The sequence below is a fragment of the Neofelis nebulosa genome, chromosome 7 (assembly GCF_028018385.1).
Source record: "Neofelis nebulosa isolate mNeoNeb1 chromosome 7, mNeoNeb1.pri, whole genome shotgun sequence".
In the NCBI taxonomy this organism is placed as follows: Eukaryota; Metazoa; Chordata; class Mammalia; order Carnivora; family Felidae; genus Neofelis; species Neofelis nebulosa.
Window position 1 is genome coordinate 30,152,042 of NC_080788.1, and position 25,092 is coordinate 30,177,133.

A 25,092-nucleotide genomic window follows, 5' to 3' on the forward strand; every position below is an offset into this window, starting at 1 on the left:
CTAGAGGACAGTACTGTCTATCTAGATTAGCTAGGACATTGCTACTATCAATTTTCTGTGTGACACTTAAACTAGAACAGCACTGCAGATGGGGAGAAGGTGAGGCAATGATGGCAGAGAAAATGAGTATAAGAAACTCAGCAGGTTTTCATAGTTTGATTTATATCTTCAAGGTAGGCTTGGATATTATTTTGTAAGCACTGTAAACTCTCAAAATGTCAAACTCCCACGTTCCAATTTACAAGTAATTTGGAGATTGCCTGCCACTGCTGATGTCATTTACTTAGACAACAGAGCAACATTTGCTTTTCACCAAAAAATAAACACATTACCTAGACTGTAGGATTCCTGCAAGTGAACTATGTGTAGTATTTCTTTGTGGCCCTTACTTCTTCTGTCTCATGTACCTCACTCTGAGCAATCCTCTTCTCCTTTCCACTTACTCGCTTAAGTAGCCCACTGACAGATATTCACCAGAAACACTTCCAGATCTCTCCACTTCTCCCCTATACATCATCCCCCTGTTGTCTCACTTCCATTTTTATCTGTGATAGATTCTGTAGGCCAAGATTATAGTCACTTTCTGCTAAACATGCTACATTCCCTTTCTGTTGTTCTGTTTGTTACTCCTACCAGTCAAATGGCAGCAGTGGTGATAATCACTAATATTTAACTCTTACTGTGGGCTGGCACCACTCTCAGTGTCTTGATGTATTAATTTATTTAGCTGGATAATTACCATCTAGCAAGCCTTTTCCATCTCTGATCTTCCTATGACTATAGATTCAGGATCTTACTAAATCTGTCTAATCTGCTCACTCTCCATAAAGTCTTGCTTCATACATTATCCATTCTCTTCAAAACTCAATCCTTTCCTTTCTCCCTCTTGTTTTCAAAAGAAGATCTTACATTTCAGAGTGAAAATGGAACTACTAGAACAAGAAAATCTTTACTTTCTGCCACAAAACCTACAAGCCTACCTATATTTCACCCATACTCTCCTTTGCCTCTCCTATTATAATCAAAGAAGACCGATTCTGCCCATGTAGGGCTAATCCTGTCACACAGACTCTGTGCACATGAAGCCTTTCTGGATCAAAATTAACTCTCTTCGTCTTCCTTCAGTGTCTTTGCAAATGCTCTTCATTCATTCCTTCTGAAATGCTTCCTTCACCTCCACATTATCTAGAAAATTTCTATGTATCCTCAGGTTTTCAGTTCAAACATTACTTTCTCTGATTTGACTATTCCTTCAAAGCACTCATCACAAGCCTTTCCCATTCAGAACTTTATGCAATGATGAGAATGTCCCATATCTGGACTGTACAATATGGTGGCTGCTAGCCAAATGTGGCTCTTGTGCACCAGAAGTATAGTTAGTGAGACTGAGGAACTGAATTTTAAGTTGCATTTAATCTTAATAATTTAAATAGTCACATATAGCTAGGAGCTATTATACTGAACAGTACAGAAGCATAGTATTAACTTCATGAAAGACGGCTCGTGTCTACCTATTCATTGCCTTATTAACAGCACTGAATGTGCTATCTCTACATAAGTGCACTCAACAGGTATTTAATGATGAATGGGCTAGGAAGAAATTTCTTCTTTAGTCTTAATAATATCCATAAATTAGAACATAATGTACATGATCTGATATAATCCTATGAAAACAATGTCCATTAGTCTTATTCCCATTTGAAAAAAATGAAGAAACCAAGGTTCAGGCAAATTCAGTAACTTTCCCAAGGTCTCACAACTGGTAAAAGGTATTAGTGGGGTTAGGCCTGTGGTCTCAAATCTCCTGCTTTTGTCTCCAAACCATATTAGTTCAAATAAGGAAATTTTCTTCACAAATAACACCACAGAATACAATTTCACCTAAATAATATTTGTGTAAAAATGTTAAATTTCTCAAAGAATACAACAGCAAATGCAGCTCAAAAAGGCACTGGTGAACTACAGTTTAAACCTAAGCTATCCAACATGAATTCAGCAAAGTTGTAGGAAACAAAACCAATGTACAGAAATCAGTTGCATTTTACACACCAATAATGAAGCAACAGAAAGACAAATAAAGAAACTAATCCCATTCACAATTGCACCAAGAACCATAAAATACCTAGGGATAAACCTAATCAAAGATGTAAAAGATCTGTATGCTGAAAATTATAGAAAGCTTATGAAGGAAATTGAAGAAGACACAAAGAAATGGAAAAACATTCTGTGCTCATGGATTGGAAGAATAAATACTGTTAAAATGTCAATACTACCCAAAGCTATCTACACATTCAATGCAATCCCAATCAAAATTGCACCAGCATTCTTCTTGAAACTAGAACAAGCAATCCTAAAATTCATATGGAGCTACAAAAGACCCCGAATAGCGAAAGTAATATTGAAGAAGAAGACCAAAGCAGGAGGCATCACAATCCCAGACTTTAGCCTCTACAACAAAGCTGTAATCAAGACAGTATAGTATTGGCACAAAAACAGACACATAGACCAATGGAATAGAACAGAGCCTCTAGAATTGGACCCACAAATGTATGGCCAACTAGTCTTTGACAAAGCAGGAAAGAACATCCAATGGAAAAAGACAGTCTCTTTAACAAATGGTGCTGGGAGAACTGGACAGCAACATGCAGAAGAATGAAACTAGACCACTTTCTTACACCATTCACAAAAATAAACTCAAAATGGATGAAGGACCTGAATGTGAGACAGGAAACAATCAAACCCTAGAGGAGAAAGCAGGAAAACCTCTCTGACCTCAGCCGCAGCAATTTCTTGACACATCTCCAAAGGCAAGGGAATTGAAAGCAAAAATGAACTATTGGGACCTCATCAAGATAAAATCTTCTGCACTGCAAAGGAAACAATCAACAAAACTAAAAGACAACCTATGGAATGGGAAAAGATACTTGCAAATGACATATCAGATAAAGGGCTAGTATCCAAAATCTATAAAGAACTCACCAAACTCCACACCCAAAAAACAATCCAGTGAAGAAATGGGCAGAAGACATGAATAGACACTTCTCTAAAGAAGACATTCAGATGGTCAACAGGCACATGAAAAGATGCTCAATGTCACCCCTCATCAGGGAAATACAAATCAAAACCACACTGAGATACCACCTCATACAGGTCAGAGTGGTTAAAATGAACCAATCAGGAGACTATAGATGTTGGCGAGGATGTGGAGAAACAGGAATTCTCTTGCACTATTGGTGGGAATGCAAACTGGTACAGCCGCTCGGGAAAAGTGTAGAGCTTCCTCAAAAAATTAAAAATAGATCTACCCTATGACCCAGCAATAGCACCGCTAGGAATTTACCCAAGAGTACAGGAATGCTGATTCATAAGGGCACTTGTACCCCAATGTTTATAGCAGCACTTTCAACAATAGCCAAAGTATGGAAAAAGCCTAAATGTCCATCAACTGAAAAATGGATAAAGAAGATGTGGTTTATATATACAATGGAATACTACTTGGCAATGAGAAAGAATGAAATATGGCCATTTGTAGCAACATGGATGGAACTGGAGAGTATTATGCTAAGTGAAGTAAGTCAGGCAGAGAAAGACAGATACCATATGTTTTCACTCTTATGTGGATCCTGAGAAACTTAACAGAAGACCGGGGCGGGGTGGGGGTGGGGGGGAAGTTACAGAGAGGGAAGGAGGCAAATCATAAGAGATTCTTAAAGACAGAGAACAAACTGAGGGTTTTGGGGTGTGGGGGAAAGGGAAAGTGGGTGATGGGTATTGAGGAGGGCACCTGTTGGTATGAGCACTGGGTGTTGTATGGAAACCAATTTGACAATAAATTTTATATATATATATATATATATATATATACACACACACACACACACACACGTTGCCAAAAAATAAATAAAAATAAATTAATAAAAATAAATAAATCTAAGCTATCCATACGAAGTTTACTTTGATAAGTCAAAAGAATGACTATAAACTCTAATATCAGACATACCTATGCTTGATTTCTGGCTCCAGTACATACCACATGTATAAACTCTGGGACAATTACTTAACTACTCTGAATCTCAATTTCTTCACCTTAAAAGTGGAGATTTTATATGTGTGTGTGTGTTGTGTGTGTGTGTGTGTGTATATATATATATATATCTTATATATATCTCCTTTTCTTTCCTTTCAGAGGTTTTGAAGATCAGAGACAAATAATGTACTTAACACCATTCAGGAGTAAAGGAGACATTCAATAAATGATCAACTATTATTACTATTCATTGACAGAAGGTCTCAATCTAACACAAGGAAAAAGGGAATATAAAAAACACAGACACAGAATAAGAACAACATACTTCTTTTCCCTTTTAATCGAATATGGGCTGGAGTCCCATCCGATTAAAGTTACTGACCTTATCATGTTGAGGAATATTGGCAATGAAGTTTATTGTGTGACAGATAAGTAGCCACTTCAGCTTTTGGCTGAATAAAGCCTGCACACCATGTAACTAAATATCCAGCCATAGCCATGGATGCATATGAATCTAGCAGTATTCTTACCAAGAATGCTCACATTCCACTGAAAATCAGGGGTACTTAGGGAGGCACAAGGATCATTTTAATTCACAGAATACAAGAGGCTTGTATTTCACCCTGAGGTAAATCAAATCTGGGATTCATATGAACCTACCCTTCAAGGAAGAATGCCAAATCAAGGGGATGCTTTGGTAACATGAGATAAACCTCTGTTTTATTCCCTGCCTCCACAGAAGTACCACAAATAATATAGCCCCTTTCAAAAAAAAGCATCAGATTTTGATTCATACTATGAATAATTATAGACTGTCGGGACTCAGGCCCTGAAAGTTATATTTTCCCTACAGGGGAAGAACAGAAGCTGTTTAGAGGATCCAGTTTTTAACACAGAAATTGTTATTTGAGTTACTTCTGGCAGAAAATTCTTCTAGCATGGGAAGAAAAAGTAGAGGCGCTGTACCTCCCAGCCTAGAACATGAGAATTATCTGTCTGATAAAGGGCTTTGGGAGGAATTTTGTAAGGTCAAGTACTTTCTTCTCAAAACTTAAATTCCCACAACAACTCTAAGTTCATATATGTCACCGGTAAATGTGAAATGTAAATGTATTTCTGTAAGAAGCCCTAACTTTTGTCACAGTAAAGTTTTGGGGAGGGTTCATTAGATCACTGGGATGATTTGTAAAAATGTAAGAAAGGAGACTGGGTCCACTTTAGGAAGAAATATTGCTCGTTAGTGTGATGGACAAGAAGACATAAACACCTTAACAGTTTTAGGGCTATTGGTTCCCCTTCTATTTTTAAATAATATGGTGAAGCCTATATTTTTAAATGTAAGATCTTAAGAAATACCTAGATCAGATGACAAAAATCAGTGTACATGTTACCTCTTACATTGGGTATCTTTCATTTTTGCCCGCCAGCATCCCTTCTTGTAGAAAAAAGAACCCACTTCCCCTTTTGAGAAACCACCTTGCCTTCACATTACATGAGTATACTTGATGTGCTCAATGCTATTGGGGTGTTGCTGTTTCAAGGCCCTGACTCTCAGTGGAAAGAGCTAGGAAATGTGTATATAATAATATATATATAATTGGAAATAGGAAATGTGTATATAAATAATATATATATATATACACACACATACATACATATATATATTATTATATATTACTATTACATATATTATATACGTCATATATACATATTATCATATTATATATATATGAATAAATCAACACAGTTACATCTATATTTCTATCTCTATATATTGGAAAATACAAATTAAAACTGATACCTATAATTCCAATTCACTACATGGTCTTTCTATTCTTCCTGGATACATTTTTAACTCTTCTCCAGTAGTGAGCAATCTGCCTTTCATCATCCTTAATATATTTATTTATTTGACCAATTCCCCTACATGTAACATATCACCCATCTTTGTTTCTATATGTATGCTATTATGTCCCAGCTTGGGCTCTGACTCCCCACTCTGGGTTTTTGTGCTCTCTCACCCTTGCTTGTTTCAACAGCCTTTGTCAGGCTTCCCTCTTCACGTGGGCTCTAACAGACTATACCAGGATGCTTTTCCATAGAGATGCCCTCCTCATTCTGCTCTGACTCACCACACCAGGCCATGATGCCCCACCTCACATGGAAGCTCCCTTCATTCTGCTGGGGCTCTGAGCTTCCACATATGGCCACTCCTCATGCCCCTGCACAAACATCCACCTCAGCCTCCTCAGGCTCTTACATCCCCCACTGTGCCACTGTTGTCTCCAGCCATCTCAACACTGCAGATGGCTGCTTGGTATTCTTTCATCTAATGACTTCAGGACTAAATTTTTCTGGAAAGGGAGGGGTAACCAGAGGAAGAGAGAAAGAGTCATTTTCACTTATTGGCTAGAATATTTTAATAAGAAGACACTTCATCTACTATTTGGTTACCAAATTAAATCAGTTATAATAATTATCCTGTTGGAAGCTCAAATTATCTTCTTTGTCCAGTATAAAACTCTTAAGTTGGCTACTGAGTCCTTTGACAAAATGCTAGAAGTTTTTGATAGCCTCCTTGCCATCTAGTATGACAGGGCATTTAGATCTAGAATTAGGCATTTTTCTAAGAAGTTCTCGCTTCTTTTCGTGAGAAATGATATTTCAAGTCCCAAATCAGTGAGCTCACTGCCACTATGATGGTCATTGTTTCTAGGTCTCTTTAATGGGCAGAGCTAGGAAATAAATGTGTGCATATACACATACATTCATATATATACATGTATACATATGCACATACATATACAAATATGTATACACACAAATACACATAACACTTTCTGAAAGATAAAATATCTCATAAATTCATTTAATTCAAATTCAGTCCTACAGGGGTTTTACCTCATCTCTTCTATATTACATTTATCTCCTTTCTCCTTTCTTATAAACTCAGGACTCAACTTCTCAGGAACACAGGGGATGAGAGAATTTTAGTTTGCATAATATCTTTTACTTTATCCCACATTACATGCAGAACAGACTCAGAATAACATTACTGGTATCATTACCAATATAATTAGAGAACATTTAATTTATTAGCATACGTTCTCCTCATATTCACTGATACTTGTCTTAGTTATGTTACAAAATTATGAGATACAGTTACTATGTAATATTCTTCTTCTGGCCATCAGTGTTAGTTCTATAAGAAACTGTATCAGGTTCACCACAGTCATTATGTTGAAGTCTAACAATTTTGATTAAAGTTCATTTTTTAAGATTGAAGATCCTCAAGAAAAAAAATGTGGGTCAATAATTTTGCAATTGGAAAAACTGATTTTTGAAGGCATAAAATTATTGATATGTAAGAGCAAGGCAACATTGTTCACATGAGCCCTCCCAGAGGAACTTACTTGAAAATGAGGTTCAAGTGATTTTTTTTCAAATTGGTTCCCTGTACTTTGCAGTGAAAACCTTAGTTATTTTGGGGTTCTTCTTCTTTCCTTACATCTGTTATTCCAGTTGCTTCTTTTTGCTTTCTTTCACACTGATGTCAATAACATGCAGTACCTAAGGCTGTTTGGATTTACTTGTTTTTTGGATTTCATGGAGATATCTGGTAAGGTGGTTTGTTGTTAAACACTGCCATGGGTTTTTGGTTTTCTTAACTACTTGCCTGGTTTCTATGTGAAGATCTGGAGATACTGAAAAATTATGCTTCTATTGCTACTGCTATTTTTTCTAGGCTTATAATTTAAACAAACGTCCTGGCTGCCCAGTAGTCAACAGACTGTAGTAAGGAAAAGCAGAAGCAGTAGAAGACTAATTAGGAGGCTATTAAATTAATCCAGATGAGAGATAATGGTAGGTTAAATCAGAGTAGTTATTATGGAGGTAATGAAAAGTGGTCAGATTCTGAATATATTTTAAAGACAGAGCCAACAGAATTTGTTGATGGACTGAAAATGAAGTGTGAGGAGAAAGAGGATGACTCTAAAGATTTTAGTCTCAACTTAAAGGATGGACTTGCCATTTCCTAAAATGAGCAAAAATATGAGGGGTAAAGTTTGGGAGCAAACTTCAAGAGTTTAATTTTGTACACGTTCACTTGAGGGGTCTAACTGAACAAACAGACATCCAAGTGGAAATACTAAATAGGAAGTTGGATATATGAGCCTGGAGTTCTGGGGAGAGGGCTGGGTTGGAGTCCTAAATTTAAAATCCATCAGTGACTAAACGTTTACAGTCATAAAACTGAGTAAGATTACCAAGGGAATAATTCTGTATTTGAATGCTCAAGACATAGGCATGCTAATGTTGGAGGTCAAGGAGACAAGTAAGAACCGAGCAAAAGATACTGAAAAAGAGTGGCCAGTCAAGTAAGAGGAGAATCCAGAGAAAGTTCTGAAGTAGACTGTTTACATTAAAGGTCCTCCCGAATTACACCCTGCTATCCATGACTTGTACACTCTCCTCCTACAATGACCCTGGACTTGGTGAGATGACTTGCTTTGGTCAATGGGATATAAGCAAATGTAACACAAGCAGAGGCTTGATAAATTTTAATATCTCCTATGAACACTGATTCAAAAATCCTCAAGAGAACAAGCAAAATGAATTCAACTACATATTAAAAGGATTATCACCATGACCAAGTGATCTCTCATCCTCAAGGCGGGAGGGCGGGGGGCTGACCCAAACTTCCCTACACGGCAATCACAGGGGAGCAAGAAAGTGAGGTTGAAAGAGAAGGCTTAAGACTTCCGAGGCCAAGTCTTGGAAATCACATAGTGCTTCTGTAGTCGTCTGTAGGTCAAAAACAAGTCAAAAGTCCAGAATAAATTCAAGAGGAAAGGAAATAGAGTCCACCACTTGATGTAATAGTGGCAAAGTTATATTATATTGCACAGGGGCATGCCCCCAGGAATGGCTCAACTTGTGGCTATCTTTGTAAACATTATCTCACCATCATATATTAAATTTGCTCAAATATTTTAATCTATTTCTAGACTGTTTTTAAAACTCTCTTCCATAAATTTGAATTTTTATTAATGCCCCAGTGCAAAAATATTTTAACAAATACTTAGATATCTGTAAGTGCAGTCCTACCTCACTAATCCCTTAAAATTTTTTTTCTAGAAATTTTCATTTATTTTTCCGTATGTTCTTTAAAATGATTCTTTTTTAAAATGGTTGTTATTTTACCATACCATATCTTCTATCCAAGAGTGTAATTTGTTTTTCCATTTATACAAGTCTTCTTTTATACCCTTTGTTAGGATTTTAAGGTTTTTAATTTTTATAGAGCCTTCATATTTCTTGTCAAGTTTATTCTTAGTTTATTTTTTATTGCTATTGTAAATGATATTGATGTTTTCTAACTGATCATCAGAAAGGAAAGCATTAATTTTGCAGCTTGGCTATGTTGTTGCATAACCTTAAACCAAGTTACTTACCCTGTCTAAGGCTTAGCTTCCCTAATGAAACTCATTGAGTTGTTGTGAGGAATAAACGAGGCAACACAAGTAAGGAGCCTGGAATGAGGCAAAGGCCCAGAAAAGCCAAATATTATCACATTAATTTGGTAATCAGCCACCTTACTGAATTGATTCTCTTATTTCCACTAGTTTTTTACTTGATTTTCTTGGGTTTTCCAGATATACAGTATCATAATCTTGATAATTTTGTTAACTTTAAAATTTTACATAATTTTTTTCTTTTAGGATGGCAATGACTAATTGTTTCAAAACAATAAGTGATAAAAGCAATTATCTTAAGGGCATCTCATTTCTTTTTCTATTTTTTTAGGTAGGCTTCATGTCCAGCACAGAGCCCAACACAGAGCTTAAACTCATGACCCTGAGATCAAGACATGAACTGAAATCAAGAGTTAGACGCTTAACTGACTGAGCCATGCAGGTGCCCCAGTGGGTAGCTCATTTCTGAAGGCAACAATATTTCTGTTTTAAATGTAAATAACTGCTACATTAAAATGCTATAGCATATCTACACCAACAACTGGTTATAGATATTCCCCAATTTGTGGCAGTTATTTCTTGAATTTTTCACTATGAAAAATAACAGTAAAATAGTTATTTTTGTATATAAATATTTGGGCACATTTTGCGTTATTTCACCAAGCAGCAGTGTTATGTTCTAAGCTCTGGATTCACATTGCCTTTCACTAAGACTACACTAATTTGCACTCCCATCAGCAGTGTTTTTGAGTATCTTCCTCACCACACCTCTACTGGTAACATATTTGAGAGAAGCAAAATGATGATGGTTTTGTTTACTTAGCTCCTGTGTAGTTACATGTATACTCAGTGGTGGAGTCAAATCCTCCTCATCTGTCAAGTGGCCCTGGCAACAATCCTAAACAAGGCCTCCTCAGAGCAAGAACCAGAACAGCACTGCCAGAACCTGTTCTGCTAGAACAGCATTTCTCTACTTAGGCGCTACTGATGTTTTGGATGAGGTAATTCTTTGCTCACCGCAGAGTGTTTAACAGCATCCCTGTGTCTCTGTACATTTGATGGGAGTAACACCATTTCTCCAAGCTGTGATAACCAAAATGTGTTTCCATATCCCCAGGCACAGTCAAACATCCCCTGACAAAATCATCCCTGGCTGGAGACCACTGTGTTAGAAGAATGAAGCTCTAGGCAACCAATACCAAAGCCCAGGATCACAGGAATACAAGTTCAGATAAACTTTTGTATAGGCAGACACCAGTGAGATAGAGAAATAAAATATAGGGTAAAATACTCACTTTGCTTTATAAGGTGAGTCAGATCCAGAGTTTTTTGTTTCCATTAAACTCTCATATTCCTTGGCCCTGAAGAGAAAAAAGTTTTATCACTGTCAGTTAATTTGCTGCTAATTTTTATGATGATCTAAAACCCTATGTTTCTCCTCTCCCAGTATTAGGAACATTAGTTTAACACTTTGATTTCTGAGAATATTTCTTTAAAATACTATAAGTGTTATCAAAAAAGACTAAAAATTATTTCCTCATAGGATAAAGAGGAGATTCATAAAAACATTTCTAAGTTTACAGATATGGTACAGAATGGTGCTTATTTTTCAAAAATGTTAAACTCATGATAATTAAATTTAAAACCATATTAGGTTTCTACAAGATAGTTGAAATGGCTAAATATCTATATACCTTAAGAGGTATATAATGCAAAGCTGAATACAAGAATATTTAACTTTAGAAATAATTTGAAAGGCAGTGAAAGTTACTGGACGAGACAAAGATTTGTTTTGTTTTGTTATTTATATTTCTTAAATACCAAAAGCTTGGAAAAATCTGAGATAATGCTTTTCCGCCACTGTCTAACTAGGCTCTGGCTTGCCTGAACCAATAGGGATAGCCAGCAACAGTTAATCTAACAAAGGTGTCACTCTAGCAATCCATTAATATTGACTTAATTTGTCAATTTCTCTTTTTGGAAGAAAAAAAGGAAAATACTAACTTAAATTTTAACTGCTCACCCAAAGAGTCCTAGTCTCAAAGAATTAGTCTAGTGACCTATGAAAGAATTATTCACGATGTAGATCAATCCAGATCACAATGAAAAAATAAGCAATACTCCATAAAAAAAATCATGAAAGATGCAAATTACAACACCCCTAATAAGGAAAAAGCAAATTAGCACAGGTTATACATGGGAACAAAAGAATAACTAAATTAGAGTTCAACATTAAATTGTGCTGTTGCAACCTCCGCATGCTCATTGCTATCAGCCACAATATTAAGGAATATCAAAACAGGAAAATAACCACTTTACAGTGGCAAGTAATTATTTTTGAGAGAGAGAGAGAGAGAGAGAGAGAGAGAGAAGACTCAAAATCAGTACCACAAGAAAAAAATAACCACTGACACCACAGAAATACAAACAATTACAAGAGAATATTATGAAAAATTATATGCCAACAAATTGGACAACCTAGAAGAAATGGGTAAATTCCTAGAAACATATAATCTCCCTAAATTGAAGCAGGAAGAAATAGAAATTTTGAACAGACCAATTACCAGCAATGAAATTGAATCAGTAATAAAAAAAATTCCCAGCAAATGGAAGTCCAGGACCAGATGGCTTCACAGGCGAATTCTACCAAATAGTTAGAGAGTTAATACCTATTCTTCTCAAACTATTCCAAAATATCGAAAAGGAAGGAAAAATTCCAAATTCAATCTATGAGGCCAGAATTATCCTGATACCAAAAACAGATAAAGACACCACTAAAAATAAGAACTACAGACCAATATCCTTGAGGATGCAAAAAACCTCAATAAAATACTACCAAACTGAATCCAATCCAGCAATACATTAAAGAAATCATTCACCACACTCAAAGTGTGCTTTGTTCCTGGGATGCAAGGGTGGGTCAATATTCCCAAATTAATCAAAGTGACACATCACATCAACAAGACAAAGGATAAAAACCATATGATCATTTCAGTAGGTGCAGAAAAAAAACATCTGATAGAGTTTAACACCAATCATGATAAAAGCCCCCAACAAAGTTGATGTAGAGGGAACACACCTCAACATAATAAAAGCTTTATATGAGCAAACATATTCAATGGGAAAAAAAGTGAGAGCTTTCCCCTATGGTCAGGAACAAGACAAGGATGTCCACTTTCCCCCACTTTTATTCAACATAATACTGGAAGTCTTAGGCACATGAATCAGACAAGAAAAAGAAATATGAGGCATCCAAATTGGTAAGGAAGAAGTATAACTTTAATCATTTGCAGATAATATGATACTAAATGCAGAAAACCCTATAGACTCCAGCAAAAAACTACTAGAACTGATAAGTGAACTTATTGAGGTTCTAGGATACAAAATCAATGTGCAGAAATTGGTTGAATGTCTATACACTAATAACAAAGCAGCAGAAAGAGAAATTAAGAAAATAATCCCATTTAAAAATGCACCAAATGGGAATGCAAATTGGTGCAGCCGCTCTGGAAAGCAGTGTGGAGGTTCCTCAGAAAATTAAAAATAGACCTACCCTATGACCCAGCAATAGCACTGCTAGGAATTTATCCAAGGGATACAGGAGTACTGATGCATAGGGGCACTTGTACCCCAATGTTTATAGCAGCACTCTCAACAATAGCCAAATTATGGAAAGAGCCTAAATGTCCATCAACTGATGAATGGATAAAGAAATTGTGGTTTATATACACAATGGAATACTACGTGGCAATGAGAAAAAATGAAATATGGCCTTTTGTAGCAACGTGGATGGAACTGGAGAGTGTCATGCTAAGTGAAATAAGCCATACAGAGAAAGACAGATACCATATGGTTTCACTCTTATGTGGATCCTGAGAAACGTAACAGAAACCCATGGGGGAGGGGAAGGGAAAAAAAAAAAAAAGAGGTTAGAGTGGGAGAGAGCCAAAGCATAAGAGACTGTTAAAAACTGAGAACAAACTGAGGGTTGATGGGGGGTGGGAGGGAGGGCAGGGTGGGTGATGGGTATTGAGGAGGGCACCTTTTGGGATGAGCACTGGGTGTTGTATGGAAACCAATTTGACAGTAAATTTCATATATTAAAAAATAAATAAATAAATAAATAAATAAATAAATAAATAAATAAATAAAAATGCACCAAAAATAATACCTAGGAATAAACCTAACCAAAGAGGCAAAAGACCTGCACTGTGAAAACTATAAAACACTGATGAAAGAAACTGAAGACAACACAAATAAATGGATTTCATGTTCATGGAATGGAAGAACAAATACTGTTAAGATATCTAGATGGCCAACAGACACATGAAAAGATGCTCAACATCACTCATCATAAGGGAAATGCAAATCAAAACTACAATGAGATACCACCTCAAACCTGCCAGAATGGCTAAAATCAACAACAAAAGAAACAATAGGTGTTGGCAAGGATGTGGAGAAACAGGAACCCTCTCTTGCACAGTTGGTGGGAATACAAACTGGTGCAGCCACTGTGGAAGACAGTATTCAGTTTCCTCAAAAAGTTAAAAACAGAACTACATCAGGACCCATTAATTGCACTAGTGGGTATTTACCCAAAAAATACAAAAGCACTAATTCAGAGGGTTACGTGCACCCCTATGTTTATGGCAGCATTATTTACATAATAGCCAAATGATGGAAGCACCCCCAGGGTCCATGTATAGATGAATGGATAAAGAAGATATGGCATATATGTGTGTGTGTGTATGGAATTTATATGGAATATTATATTACATATATAATATTATATTTATATTATATATAAATTATAATAAAATATTATATTATTCCATAAGTATATGTGGAATATTATTCAGCCATAAAAAGAGTGAAATTTTACCATTTGCAACAACACGGATGGAGCTACAGAGTATAATGCTAAGTGAAATAAGTCAGAGACAGACAAATCATATGATTCCACTCATGTGGAATTTAAGAAGCAAAACAAATGAACAAAGGAAAAAAAAGAGACAAACCAAAAAACAGACTCAACTACAGAGAACAAACATGGCTACCAAAGGGGTGGGGGGTGGGGGGGTGGAGGGATGGGTGAAATAGCTGAAGGCAATTAAAGAATACACTTACGATGATGAGCACTGAGTAATGTATAGAATTGCTGAATCACTGTAGTGTACGCTTGAAATTAACACTGTATGTTAACTTTGCTGGAATTAAAATAAAAAACTTAATAATAAAGGAATTAAACCCCATGTGTCCCATTCTTCACTTTTAATCTTGCCAATTTTAATAATACCCAAAATCCAAGAGCACATTTTACATACTGTATATTGGTCAATTTGACAATAAATTATATTTTAAAAAATAATAAGTAAATAATAAACAAAAGAATACCCAAACAATTTTAGTTTCACAGAAAATCAAATGAAATCTGATTTAATACTATTATTTCTTCTTCAGATAGTTTCTCATATATTCATGTTTTATTATTCATTCAATAAATTTTTATTGAGTATGTATAATGTATCAAAAATTATTCTCAGCATTAAACATATAGTATACAAAAAACTCAGATATAAAAAGCTCAATAAGGTAATTATTCTCATATGAAAGTTTACAGTGGGGGGAAATGGAAGGAAGGGAGGAGGGAAATGAGGAAGGAAGGAAGGAAGGAAGGAAGGAAGGAAGGAAGGAAGGAAGGAAGGAAGGAAAGAAATCTGAAAATAAGAAATGCTATGAAGAAAACAGAACAATCAATATAGAGTAACTGTATATATGTGTGTGTTGAGGAGTCATGGGATTTACAGAGGGCCTCGTGAAAGATTTCTAAATAATGACTCTAGGGGTGCCTGTGTGGCTAAGTTGGTTAAGCGTCTGACTCTTGATTTTGGCCCAGGTCATAATCTCACGGTTTGTGGGTTTGAGCCCTGCATCGGGTTCGACACTAATGGTGCAGGCCCTGCTTGGGATTCTTTCCCTCTGCCCCTTCAACATACTCTCTCTTCTCTCTCAAAATGAATAAACTTAAAAAAAATAATAATGATAACTCTAAGTAGAAACTTGAATGAAGTGAAGAAGCTGGTCACAGATAAATCTGGGGAAAGCTCAGATTGGGTAGACAGAACTTTAAGTGCCAATACATTAAGGTATATTCAAGAAACAGAATGGCAACAATGAAAAAATGGAGGCAGAATCATGATTATATAAACATGCTACTCCATTAAAAATGCATTCTTGAAAGTCTGCAATGATCTTGATTAGTATCAAACACAATGGCCTTTTCTCTCTATTCCTTCTTGACGTTTCTGTCCCTGTATTTTACAGCTCAGTATCACTGCCCTTTGCAAGGCTTCATCTTCTTTAATTTCTATTTAATAACTATTATTCTCACCATTGAAATTTTAATATTATAATAATGAATGCTTATAATGTATGCTAACTATATAACTTTAGCTTTCAGTCCAAATGTCAAACTTTTCTAGCTCTTCACTTGGTAGTTCAACCTTCATCTTTTCCTCTACAACTTTAAAGCAAAACTCATGGTTACCATTGTATATCCACTTCACTAGATTTCTCAATAGTACCTTGGACTGAAATTTCAAAATTATTTTCTATTTTTCATTTTTTCAAATAATATATCATCAAAAATTATTAGATGAAAACACTTTTTGATTATTTTCTTTATGCCTAATTTTTTCTGCAGTATACTATAATGTAAGGCCTATCACTTCATGCTTGGATTAGTAGAATAACCTCCTATTCACTCAAGTTCTCAACCTTGTAACCCTGTAGCATAGCACAGGTTATCAATCTTCCCAAATCACTGGCTTCTTGATGTTACTCCCTTTGTTACCTATGGTGGTTCCTTTCCAAAAGATCTAGTCAATCTGCTAAATGGCATTCAAGGCTCTCTATAATGTGACCCTGTTCTAGCTATCCAACTTTATTTTCTTTCACATTAGCATCTGCATTTTATAAATTTAGATTTGCACAGTATACTTTTGGGACATTATGAGATTTTTTTTCTTGAGAACTGTTTTGAGACATTTTCACCAGTTAGGCTACTGCTTCCAGCAGGAGGGCAGTATTATAAATATCTGCACAGACTAATGCTGAAGGCAAAGAACAGGAGGAAAATATTACTTTTACAAAAATAAATTTCAGTTAAAAAGAATAAGTAGACATTTAACACGCATACAAATGGGAGCTTTGTCTACCAGTTCCTCTGGGATATCCCTTTGATAGCTCAAACCTACTCACATAGCATCTATCACATCATCTTTATCTGTGCCCCTATTTCTTTTCTTCCCCAACTTTATTGAGATATAATTGATATATAGCATAGTGTAAGTTTAAGGGGTACAATGTAATCACCTTATGTCTATATCTATATCTAGCTGTATATATTGCAAAATGAATACAATAAGGTTAGTAAACACCTCCAATACCCATATAACTACCATTTTGTGTGTGTGACGGAACATTTAGTATATAGTTAGTAACTTTCTTTTTTTTTTTTTTTTTTTTTTTAAATTTTTTTTTCAAAGTTTTTTATTTATTTTTGGGACAGAGAGAGACAGAGCATGAACGGGGGAGGGGCAGAGAGAGAGGGAGACACAGAATCGGAAACAGGCTCCAGGCTCTGAGCCATCAGCCCAGAGCCTGACGCGGGGCTCGAACTCACGGACCGCGAGATCGTGACCTGGCTGAAGTCGGACGCTTAACCGACTGCGCCACCCAGGCGCCCCAGTTAGTAACTTTCAAGTTATATAGTATTGCTAATGATTGTCACCAACCTGTTTATTAGATCCCCAGAACTTATTCATTTCATAGCTGGAAGTTGGTACTCTGACCAACATCTCATTTCCTTGACTCCCAAGCCACTGACAATCACCATTTCTACTCTGTTCCTCTGAGTTTGTCTTTTTCAGATTCCACATATAAGTGGAATCATATAGTATTTGTCTCTCTAACTTTTTTCACTTAGTTTAACACCCTTAAGGTCCATCCATGTTGTCACAAAAGCCAGAATTTCCTTCTTTTGGCTCTGCTTCAGTCAAGGACATTGGTATATAGCTAGAATCTCTAGGGTCATCAGCAATTTCTTCCTGTCTCCTTCGCTCACATCAAGACATCTACATAATCTATTTCAGATTTCTTTCTTCTATCCATCTCCTCCACCACATGTCTGTGCCAAACATTCTGGCATTTAATTTTGATCCTTAACGAACCATTGTCTAATTATGTGTGAGGAAGTTAAAACAATTTTTTTTATTATAACTGTAGCCTTTAGAACCCTAGGCTTTGAGCCTACGTTTTCTTCCATTTGTAAGATGAGGCAATAGAACTAGCTAAATTCTTAAGGTCTTTTCTAGCTCTAAGATTCCATACTTCTAAATTCCTATAAACACTAGGTATCAAATTGTTAGGTACATTAGGAGTTAAAAACTTGTTAAAATGTAGATTTCTCAACTAAAACCAAGTGAATCCGAATCAATAAGCTGAAGTCTAGGTGTGAATCTATCTTTTAAAAAGGATCTCAATTGACTCCAATGCAAGAAGTATAAGGATCACAGTTTGAAAATCATTGTACTGTTTCATGATTCAATTCATATTGCAAAGCAACACAACACTTGTTATCAATTGAGTTTTTTCTTATTTAATTGGCTGATAGTTTTTAGAGTATAATCTGATTTCCAGAGGGTCTCAGAGAGTCTTTCAGGTCAAACTTTTTCACTCTCATTCTCTTAAAAGCATACAGTGGATTTCCATATTCCACATTATAAATACATGCCCATGTTACGTATTCTAAAAACATCATGCCATACATTACTTGATAGTCTCCTTATTATTGGCTATCTAAACTATTACTCAAGTTTCTGCTCTTAGGATTACCAACACAATGAACACTCACAGACTATTTTAATTTTGCTTATAATGGGTACTTCTAGTCTAAGACAATATATGGGGCATAATAAAGAGCTTAATAAATACGAGCCACTTTTTGTTTATATGTATTTCTTTTTATCATCATCATCAATTTTATAAGTAGTCTTCCCTGACTACCCAGGCATAACTAAGTTTATTCTCCCTGGAGTTCACCTAAATACTTATTTGTACCTTTCTTCTGCTACTGTGGACACACTGTCTCATATAATGGTTATTTATACGTAATTTATCTCTATTAATACCTTGTAAATGTCACAAGGGTAGAAGTTATGTTCTATTCACTTTTGTTTGCTGATCAAATATCTGAATAATGTGTTGAATGGATTCCTTAAGACCACAGAGGACATAACCAACACATATAAAGGATGCAAAAGGTTTCACCTTAAAGTTCTACATCAGAATCCTATAATAGTTGTTAGCCCTTATATCTTTCCCCTGCCTCTCTTCTGCTCAACTACAGTCTCCATGACCATGGTTGGGCTCACTGGTCAATGGTAAGCCAAGGATTAACCCTATCATATCTCAAACATAAATTCAAGGCAGACTCTATGTTTGTCTGTGCATGTATCTATACCTGAATTTACCTCTAAAACACATTATGGACAGATAGCTATTCACTTTCTCTTCTAATATATTCATTTATATGTTTACATACCTATATTTATTCATATGTATATAGGTATACATAGACACACACACCTTCATTCTCTCATTGCTCTCCTTCCATCATTTCAGAACATCTTCTTGAAAGTCCTTTATTCTCAGAGATAAGGATTCTGTTATCCTAGTGATTACCACTGGATAACTGAAAGGTGATATGCAAGCTGCCAATACTGCAGACACAGGTCTGGCTATATACAGTGAAAACCTATGACTCTAATAGTTGCTCTAACTAGCAGCTCTCTCCCCTGCTCATTCCTACCTCCATTCAAACTCCAGATCAATGACAATCTGTCCCACAAATCTAATTTCTTGCTTAACGTCATCACACTTCTGTTCTAAAATGCAGTTTAGTGATTAGAGCTTTACTAGACTGCTTTTCTTGGTCTTCTGCACCACATGATGGATCCTTTCCACCTAATTTCCAGCAGCAAACAAAGTTCTGACTCCTCTTATGGACTCCTCTTTCAGAATAAATTTTTTGCCTGAATGTCAAAACTTTCAAGGAACCACATACACTCTCACAGTTCATCCAGTATAGGTCATATAGAACCTTACTAATTAGCTTTAGGACACATACCCACAATTTAAACCACCTGCTAATTCTGGCTTTGCCATTAGACAATGTCCCTCATCTAGCTGGTGTCAAAGGAAGACCAAATATCTCTGGTTTTACATCATCTAAAATCAGGTCCCTACAGCCTTACCCTCACTAACTGTAACCATGAAACCTGGAATGGACCATCATGCCTCAAGGCTGAATTCTGATTTATGAAAGTAAATTCATAGTTCTTTTCTCTACTTTTATAAAGCCAAAGAAATCCCAGTGATATGAACACTAATTTCATAATCCAATCTCATCTAATTCTTTTTAACTAATGTTTGTTGAAAACCTAATAGGTGCCAGCAATAGAGACAAAAATCCTCATGTATATATTCCAGTGGGAGAAAAGCAATGTGTAAATAAATAAAAATATACATACTATATTAAATAATATAGTATAATATATATAATACATAGTATATATGTATACTAATACACATAGTATAATAAATAATAAATACATAGTACTTTAGAAGATGGTAAGTGCTAAAGCAAAAATAACTGGGGAAATGTTGATAATGCCGCTTGACAATTTTGTTTTCAGTCATTATAGATTAACTAGTATCATACTAGCCCTTCTGTTATGAACAACAATGAAAATTCCTAAAGTATATACGGAATTACTGTTTTTCATGTATCAACTAGTAGCCTAGGACAGTAATCCCTGAGTAAAAGGAAACACCTGCTGTACACCTGTTACTTCACCATGTAAAAAAGGGGAATATGTATAAGACATAGACTTTGCCATAAAGGAGTTTACAATTCAGTTGAGGTAGTGAGTGTCACATATATCAAATGTTAACTGGGTGGCTCAGTTGGTTAAGCGACCGACTTGGCTCAGGTCATGATCTCATGGTTCATGAGTTTCAGCCCCCCATCAGACTTGCTGACAGCTCAGAGCGGAGTCTGCTTCAGATTCTGTGTCTCCCTCTCTTTCTGCCCATCTCCCTGCTCGCACTCTCTCTCTCAAGATTAAATAAACATTAAAAAATTTTTTTAATTAAAAAACATAACCACAGCAATAGTTTCAGTAAATATAAACTGATTAAAAACTGCAAATAGACAGTATCAGAAAAGACAGAAAAGGAAGACTCACATATGACAATTATAAGAAATACACAAAAATATGTAAGGAGATAAAGTTGTAAGTTTAAAACTAAAAGAATGGGAAAAGATTTATCATGAGAATACTAAAGTTAGATAAAGTAGATAGATAGTAGTAGATAGATAAAGTTAGATAAAGTAGACTTAATCGTAAGAAATATTAAGAAGCTATTAATATTAAGAATCATAATATTAAGAAATATAATGGTAACGGGATCAATTTTTCAAGGATATAAAATAATACTAAATTTGTATGTATCTAGCAACAAAGCTTCAAAATTTGAAGCAAACTGGAAAATACTGAAGTGTGAAATGGAAGTGTGAAATAATATTATTATAATAAATGAATATGAATATGAATAATAATAAATGTTAATATTCTTTATTAACTGATACAATAGGAATATAGAGAGACAGACAAAATAAATACAAAGAAAACCCAGGAAGAAAGAATTTAAAATATAAATAAATGAAATACAACAAAATGAAAATCAAATGACAGTGAAAGTTCATAAATTAAGTTCATTAATTAAAATTGATAAATTCCTGGCCAGAGTGATCAAAGAATACAATCGCAATTTTCAGGAATAAAAAAAGCCATGTCACTATAGAATCTTAGAGGTTTAAAAAGATAGAAAAAAATGTTTTAAGACTATATTTTTTATAGAAATTTCAGGTTCACTGAAAAATTGAGAGAAAGGTATAGAGATTCCCCATATACCTGTTGCCCCACACATGCTTAAGCCTCTCCCAAGGTCAACAACACCCAACAGAGTGGTACATTTGTTACAACTATTGAACCTACATGACACACTATTATCACCCCAAATCCATAGTTTACATTAGGATTCACTCTAAGTGTTCTATATTCTGTGGGTTTGGACAAATGTAAAATGACATGTATAAAGTGTAAAATCAGTGTCCAGATTCATTTTTAGCTGTGGATGTCCAGTCATCCAACACCATTTATTGAAAAGGCTATCCTTCCCATATTGTATTGTCTTTGTTCCTCTGTCACAGATCAGTTGACTCTGTTTATATGGGTCTATTTCTGGGCTATTTTTTGCATTGATCTATCTATCAATTCTTTTGCTAATACCATACTGTCTTAATTACTATGGTTTTATAATAAGTTCTGAAGTCAGGTATTGTCAATCCTCCAACTTTGTTCTTCTCTTTCAATAGTATAGTGGCTAATCTGGGTCTTTTGCCTCTCCATATAAACTCTGGAATTAGTTTGCCAATATCCGTAAAATAACTTGATGGGATTTTGACTGGGATTGCATTGAATCAATGCAATCAACCTGGGAAGAACTGACATTTTGACAATATTCTCTGCATTCATAAACATGGAGTAATATCTCTTCATTTTTTTTTTTGAGTATAGTTGACATACAATATTAGTGTCAGGTATATAACTACCATTCATTTCTTTTAACAGAGTTTTGTAGTATTCCTACATAGAGCTTGTACATATTTTGTTAGGTTTATACCTAAGTATTTAATTTGGGGGGTTACTAATGTATGTGGTATTGTGGTTTTTTTCTTCCATCTCAAATTCTACATTCAATGCCAGTAAAGAGAAAAATGACCACTGTATATTAACTTTGCATCTTGAAACCTTACTATAATTATTAGTTCCAGGAGGGCTTTTTTTTTTTTTTGTCAATTCTTCCAAATTTATTATGTACATAATCATGTCATCTGCAAACAAGGACAGTTTTATTTACTTCTTCCCCATGATGCCCAGTATACCTTTTATTTCTTTCTCTTGTTTTACTGCATTATCTAGGACTTCCATTATGATGTGGAAAATGAATGGTGAGAGGACATCCCTGCCTTGTTCCTGATCTTAGTGGGAAAGCTTCAGGTTTTTACCATTAAGTATTTTATTAATTGCACATATATTGTAGATATTCTAAAAAAGTGAGGAAGTTCTTTTCTATTCCTAGTTTACTGAGAGTTTTTGTTGTGAATATGTGCTGGGTTTTGTTAAATGCTTCGTCTGCATCTACTGACATGATCATGTGATTTTTCTTCTTTAGTCTATGGAGGTGATGGATTATATTAAGTGATTTCCAAATTTTGAACCAGCCTTGCATATCTGGGGTATGTCCCACTTGGTCATAATTATTTTTATACACTGTTGGATTTAATTAGCTAATATTATTTTCAGGATTTTTGCATGTATGTCCACAAAAGAGATCTATTTTCTTGTCTTCTAATATCTTTGCCTGGTTTTAGTATTAAATAATGGTGGCATCATAGAATGCGTTGGTTAAGTATTTCTTCTGCTTCTATACTCTGAAAGACACTGTACACAACTGGTATAATTTCCTCAAATGTCTGGTAGACTTTACCAGTGAACCCATCTGGGCCTGGTACTTCATTTTGGAAGTTAATTATTGATTCAACTTCTTTAATAGATATAAACCTATTAAATTGTCTATTCTTTGTGTGAATTGCGGCAAATTGTGTCTTTTAATAAACTGTTGATTTCACCTAGGTTATCAAATTTGTGGGAAAAAAGATATTCATAATATTTCTTTATTATCCTTCTAATGTCCATGGGATCTTACTGATATCCCCTCTTCCATTTATATTAATTTGTGTCTCCTTTTTTTCTTAGCCTAACTAGAAGTTTACCAATGCTATCTATCTTTCAAAGAACTAGTATTATTGGTGTTGGTCTTGATTTTCTCTATTGATTTCTTTTCAATTTCATTGACTTCTGCACTAATTTTTATTTTTTTTTTTGCTTACTTCAGATTTAATTTGTTCTTCTTTTACTAGTTTCCTAAGGTGGAATCTTAGATGATTTTAGATCTTTCTTCTTTTCTAATATCCAAATTTAATTCTAAGTACTGCTTTTACTGAATCACACAAATTTTGGTAACTTGTGTTTTCATTTTCATTTAGGTTAAAATAATTTTTAAATTTCTCTTGAGATTTCCTCTTTAACCAATGTATCATTTAAAAGTGTTTTCTTTAATCACCAAGCATTTGGGGAAATTTCAGCATTCTAATCATGATTTCTATTATAATTCCACTGTGGTTTAATAATAGTCACTATATGATTTCTATTCTTTTTTTTTTTTTTTTTTTTTTTTTTTATTATTTTTATTTTTATTTTTGGGACAGAGAGAGACAGAGCATGAACGGGGGAGGGGCAGAGAGAGAGGGAGACACAGAATCGGAAACAGGCTCCAGGCTCTGAGCCATCAGCCCAGAGCCTGACGCGGGGCTCGAACTCATGGACCGCGAGATCGTGACCTGGCTGAAGTCGGACGCTTAACCGACTGCGCCACCCAGGCGCCCCTGATTTCTATTCTTTTAAATTTGTTAAGGTGTCTTTTCTGGCCCCAAATGTGGTCTACCTTAATGAATGCTCCATATGAGCTTTCATGCATGCTTTCTGAAGGGAAGCTGGATGTAATTCTTATCTTTGTTCCACCATAAGTATGGCATTTTCTTCCCTCTGCTTTCTTTCAAGATTCTTTTTGTTTTTCTGAGCTTGAATATATGCCAAAGTGTCATTTGGATTTTGGTGGGGGGGGGGGGGGGAAGGGGAATCATTTATCATGATTGAGGTTATCTGAGTCTCCTGGATCTGTGGTTTGGTATCTGAAATTAATTTGGAGAAATTCTCAGTCATCACTGCTTCAAATACTGCTTCTGTTCCTTTTGCCCTACCTTCCCCTTCCTGTATTCTCATTTACATGTTATGTGCTTTGTAGTTGTCTCATAGTTCTTAGATATTATGTTTTGAGGGTTTGGGGTTTTTTTTTTTTCAGTCTTTTCTGCTGCTTTTGGTTTTGGAAGTTTTTTCTTTTTTACTAAAGTATTTTTTAATTAACTGTCTCACACACCTAACACTATTTTTAATTCTAATTTTTTTAAGTTTATTTATTTTGAGAGAGACAGAGACAGAGAGGGAGAGACAGCACAAGCAGGGGAGGAGCAGAGAGAGAATCCCAAGCAGGCCATGCGCTGTCAGTATAGAGCCCGATGCAGGGCTCGATCTCACAAATTGTGAGATCATGACCTGAGCTGAAATCAACCAACTGAGCCACCAAGCCACCCTGAATTTTTATTTTTTATTTACGTACAGTTGACATGCAATATTATATTAGTTTCAGGTATACAACGTAGTGATTTCACAATTCTATACGTTGTGAAATGCTCACCATAAGTGTAGTTATCATCTGTCATCATAAAAAGTTATTACAGTATTATTGACTATATTCCCTATGCATGTAACATCCTCATGA

The 25,092-nt window shown here is 35.2% G+C and overlaps 1 protein-coding gene across 3 annotated transcripts in view; it reads right to left on the bottom strand.

The window, feature by feature from the left end:
• The window catches only part of SCAPER (S-phase cyclin A associated protein in the ER), a 525,678-nt gene that overhangs the window by 256,874 nt on the left and 243,712 nt on the right, over positions 1–25,092 (bottom strand). For all 3 annotated transcript variants that reach the window (XM_058736955.1, XM_058736953.1, XM_058736954.1), the window contains one exon: positions 10,800–10,865. In XM_058736955.1, coding sequence (XP_058592938.1) covers positions 10,800–10,865 — 66 coding nt within the window. The remainder of the gene's footprint in view (positions 1–10,799; positions 10,866–25,092) is intronic.